The following is a 5,338-nucleotide window of genomic DNA, read 5'->3' as shown; positions in this document are numbered from 1 at the left end:
TTATTTAGACCTTCACGAATCCTACTCCTTAAAACACAGAAATTATAATAACTTAGAGATAACAGATCCTAACTCTATGTTGATTGTTTTAAGAATTAATAACATCCAGTAAACTAACAGACCTACCACTTTCATGCATATATTAAGTGTTTCTTCTGATACTTGCAATAAACATATCGAATTCACAGTAAATGCAAAAGTAAACATAACCACACAGATAAACATATATTGCTCCAAAATAGACTTTATTATGTTTAATCCTTCTATTACAGAATCTTTCTTCCTTGCGCACACAATTGTAGGGGCCCACACACAGCTGCAGGAGCCTTCCCCTTCACCTTTGTACAAAGTAGGAAATACAGACCCAAACCTTTCCTATATGTGTTCTTTTCTATCTTCTCTCTCTTCCCTATGACCTCCTATGACTATTTTTTATCATCTTATTTTACAATACCATGGTTCACAAACCATGGGCGGGTCACAAAACAACTTAAATTCTAACAAACTAAGGGGCTTTGACCTTCTTAAAGCCCCTTTTACTCCTAAAGGCCTTCACGCTCCACTCCTTAAAATGTGGATACTTTACAAAAATAACAAAAACTATTACAAAATTGACCCCAGGGGACTTTGTCCCAACGTGCCCCCTAACACAAAGTCGTGACTCGTCCTTGATTCACTTTGCTGGTGGCACCTCAATCTTCGCCTATAGCTCACTAAATTCAATCTTCAACACTTGTAGGTCTCCTGTCCCTACGCAACAGCGTAACGGACTTCTTCAACCAATTTCTTTGTGGTTGTGGCTACGATTGAAAGGCCCATGGTTCTCTACATCTGTTACATTACTTTCAGGTTGCTCTACACAGATAGAGTTAATTGACTTGCTTTATCGCCCAGGGCTACGTCCTTGAAGATATGATTGCTTCCTTTCGACGTAGCTCATCGATCTCGCTCTGGGTGAGCTTGCCCTCTTGTAATATGGCGAACCTTTGCACTGGTGCTAAGGTTTGCGATGTAGACCTTATATCATCGCATTGCCTCTACTTTTCCCTTATATCTGCTTAAATTTTTTATAGAGTTGGATCCTCTTGTAGCGAGGTTTATAATTCCATGGATTTTTTGAACAACTGAGTGCAGCCTTTGAATGTAGATTCTAAGGTAGCCATTTCTCCTTTAATAGTAGCTTCACGCTGCTCTCTAACTTTTAGAGGAGTGGTTGGATGTAGCTTAAGCTGGAGCTCAGATATTTGCAGCAGCAACTCAAATCCAACTTTTCCAATTTCCTCCTTTGACTCCTTGACTGCGGAAGCTAGCTTCTGAATCTTCTCCATAGGGGCCATTCCTACTGGAATCCGAAGCTCAAGAAGCTCACTGTAGGCCTGTGCAATTTCTACTTCCATTTGTTGACTTCGCACCATCACTTCCTCCTTTTCCTTTATTAAAGATATAATTCTATGTAATATTAATTAGAATTTAACCAATAAAACATCATTATTGTTTTAAATCGTCATAATTTTTTTTATCGATTTAAATTATTATTATTCACAACAAAAATGTTTATAGTACCAATTTTATTATAACTAAAAATTATTGTTTGATTCCATAACGATTATTTATTTTTCTTAATTTAACATGTCCTCAAATAATGATGATGATGATGATGATGATGGTTAATGTCCACTGAGACCAAACTTTGGTCTATCAGACCTAAAGAAACAAATTATTTAGTTTGATTTAAGATTTTATTCCTATGCTCAAAAAGCTTGGAGAGAAGCCTCCCGAGCTCACTATAATTTTGACATCATAAAAGGCTAGGAAGGTCAGTATTGTGACAAAGATTTTGAAACTGAGATCTAATGTGGTTGTACGCGGGGCACTCTAAGAGGAAGTGGCTTTCATCCTCGATGTTCCTATTCTCACAGAGATGGCAGATCCTTTCCATCCATCCTTTCCATCCATGGTGTTTTAGGAACTGCCCAACGACCTGTTTCACTATGGAGCTCATGAATGAGCTCATGAGAGTTCATTCTAATCTTCGCTATATTAATTTTCTTCTTTTAGCTAGTTAAAATAGAGAGATACTTTTGATCTTCTAGGTGGGGTTGATGACCTTCTTATAATAACTTAATTTTCTTTTAGCTGCTAAATCTTTCTCACACCACATTTTTTCTTTGAACTTAGAAGTAACAATATTTTTAATGTTATTAATGTTTTGCAATGCATCATTCTCGTTTTCCAATACAACTTGACTAATCACTTATAGATTGAAAAATAAATTGTAACTAAAATCATTATCATATATTTAAAAACAAATTATTTTTTATTAAAATACCATTATATTATTTTATCTCAATATTTATTTTATTTAATATTTTATAACATATTCTTTATTCTCAAACTAATAAATATAATATTAAAATCATTTTATATTGATTATTAATTTAAAACTTATCAATAATGCAAGCTTAACATCATATTACATAAATTATTAATTTAATTTATTGTTAAGCATTACCTATTGACTTGTCACTGGTAGTATGATGTAATACATAAATTTACTAAATATATGCTAAGGATGTAATACGTAAATTTACTAAATATATAGTAAGAGATTTATCATGTTACAAATGAGGATCCATGTTATAATTGAAAGTCTTCCAAATCACTATCATCATTTTGCAAGTAGGGATCCATGTTTAATTAAATTGGAAGTCTTCATTAATATTGTTTAGTTAAAGTGAGTTGATTTATTTGACTATATAATTTAATAAAAACTACTCCATGTTGTCTTCCTCCCCATCCTGACCAGATTTCTGGTTCTGTACAATGTAACTTCTAGGAACTTTCCATTTTGAAAACTGCAAACCCTATCTTTTCGGTTGAGCATCTGTGAAACTTCTGGGAACTTCCCACTTTGAAAACTGCCAAACACAAATTTGTGGAAAAGTAAACCATGTCAATCGTCATAAACTTCCACAAACCTGTAACAACCCAACTGGCATTTTTCTTCAATATTGTTATCACTGTGTATGAGTCTCTCCTTTCTAGTATTCTCTGACAATGTCAACCTTACCTTTTTCATTAATTAACCCATAATTCATGTTTTAACTACTTGATAAAGGGATGAAAGTCCACGCAATGTTCCAAAGTTTAAATGAAACTTGAAAGCAATGTGCACTGGTATTGAGGAAGGGGTGACCAATACAGTGCTGTATCAGCGTGGTCCACCATCGCCATCCTGCTCGTGTAGCGTACACGACACAGCGCTGGGTTGGCATAACAATTTCCCACACAGGAACTTTTCTCACCAGTGAATCATTCACGTGATAATAAATAAATATGCCACCTGCCAAATTTTCCAGCAGGGGGAGGTTCCCTAAACGTGCTTCGCATTCTCTGTCATCTACTCATATTCATTATTTTTAGTTTCAGTTTTTAATGTCCAAGTCAATCCTCGCAAACTATCTTGCATCCATTCTCATCCACTGTAACCATCACAAGTCTTCAACAAGCTTTATCTCTTTATCTTTTCTCAGGCTTTACCCCGGCTTGCAGCAATAAGGGCACTCTACCGGTTTCGATCTCAGGGCATGGAGGTTCAACAATTTCGGAGCAATATGAGCTCCAAAAGATCTAAGCGTTCTAGGCATGCAGCAATTTCTTCTCTGCTAGTCACCAAATTGGATGATCATGAACCAGGCTGTTTGGTTGAGTCTGATATAGAACTTGCTGCCAATTCTCTCATGATGTTTGCTAGGGATGGATCCCTGCTCCCAGATAGACCAGATATGGCGGCCTTGGAGATTGAGGAACCCAGCAACTCATTTAAACTGGACAGACGCAAGAAGAGGGTCAGAACCAAGAAAGTCTTGGATGCCCACTTTGATTCCTGTGTGGATCAAGAAATGAAGTACAAGTGCAAGACATGCACAAGAAAATTCTCTTCATTTCAAGCTCTGGGTGGTCACAGGGCAAGCTGCTGCAACAAGTTCAAGTCCTCCTGTGATGATTCCAACAACATGTGTGAAGAAATTGAGGGTCTTACTGAGGAGATCAGTGACTCTGAGGATGATCTTCAGTCTTTTAACAGGCTGCCCTCTCTGGAGAATAAGCGGTCACTTCACGTTGAGAAGGGCAATGAAGGTTGGGGTAATATGGCTAAGCCTGGTCATGAATGCCCCATTTGTTACAGAGTTTTTTCAAGTGGGCAAGCTTTGGGTGGCCACAAAAGATGCCATTCAACACCCCCTGCTCCTCCTTCAACTCCCCCTGCTGCTGCTCCTGTTGGATTAGATGATTCTCCTTACCTGGCCACCATTGAAGAGCATAGGTCTGTGAAATATCAGGGGCTTCTTGATTTGAACATGCCACCTCCTCTTGAGGAAGAAGATTGTAGGATTGACAAGGATGGCTCTGGTCTTTCCAGGGGATAGGAAGTGGTGTTCTCTCACAATATCAAGTTGGAGGGTCAGAGAAAGCCAGGAAGAAATACCAAATTGATCAAAGGCCCTGATCAGGATTGCAGTATAAGCTTCCACTCTTCAGTTTTTGTCCCATTGTTCAGTTCTTTGTTTCAAGTTCTCCTTGCTGTGCAGTGCTTATCAAAATTAGTCTCTCTACATGAATCAAATAGCAGAGTTATTGAAAGTGTGATTTGATCGCATAGCTGCAAGTTTTATTTATCTATCTCTGATGATAGGTGAAGTATCCACTCGAAGTGAAGTGAAATATTTATTTGAAAATTTTACAGAATTGGTTTTCCAGTTTTATGTATGTTTAATGATAATGATAAGTGAAGTATCCATAACAGAGTTATTGAAAGAGTGATTTGATTGTATAGCTGCAAGTTTTATATACTTTGATGATAGGTGAAGTATCTACTCGACTATTTGAAAATTTTACAGAATTTGTTCTTAAGTTTTTTATATGTTGAAGAATGAGTGAAGTATCCACTCAACCTGAAGTATCTACTATTTGAAAACTCTACACAGTTTACTTTCAAAAAAATTGCTTCAGGCATCTCATTTTTCGAAAGCATCACACTTTTCATGTTGCTGTAGCTTTTTCCAAATATAAAAAGTACATTCTTATTTGCTACTACTTATAATTATTTTATTTTAGTCTCATCACCAACTCCTACTCCTACTTCTGAAATTTTGATATTTAGAATTCATTAGCAAACCACATTCTATTTTATTCCCACAAATTTTCCAACTCCCACTTCTGAAATTTTGAAATTTTGATATTTAGAATCCATTAGCAAAATATTACCAACCACATTCTATTTTATTCCCACAAATTTTCTGTATGGCATTTAAACTCAGGATCTGTACATATATTG

At 36.3% G+C, this 5,338-nt stretch overlaps 1 protein-coding gene across 1 annotated transcript; it reads left to right on the top strand.

Moving 5' to 3' along the window:
* Positions 1 to 3,264: 3,264 nt before the first annotated feature.
* On the top strand, positions 3,265 to 4,818 carry LOC149221707 (zinc finger protein ZAT9-like). The gene has a single exon (XM_089383017.1). The coding sequence runs from the start codon at positions 3,588 to 3,590 to the stop codon at positions 4,428 to 4,430; it is 843 nt and encodes a 280-aa protein (XP_089239143.1). The 5' UTR covers positions 3,265 to 3,587; the 3' UTR covers positions 4,431 to 4,818.
* Positions 4,819 to 5,338: the final 520 nt, after the last annotated feature.

Source organism: Pinus tabuliformis, chromosome Q (genome assembly GCF_031772625.1).
Source record: "Pinus tabuliformis cultivar Carrire ecotype Pingquan chromosome Q, CPIR1, whole genome shotgun sequence".
Classification (NCBI taxonomy): Eukaryota; Viridiplantae; Streptophyta; class Pinopsida; order Pinales; family Pinaceae; genus Pinus; species Pinus tabuliformis.
The sequence above is the reverse complement of the archived record's forward strand: the minus strand, read 5'-3'. Positions and strand labels throughout refer to the sequence as shown.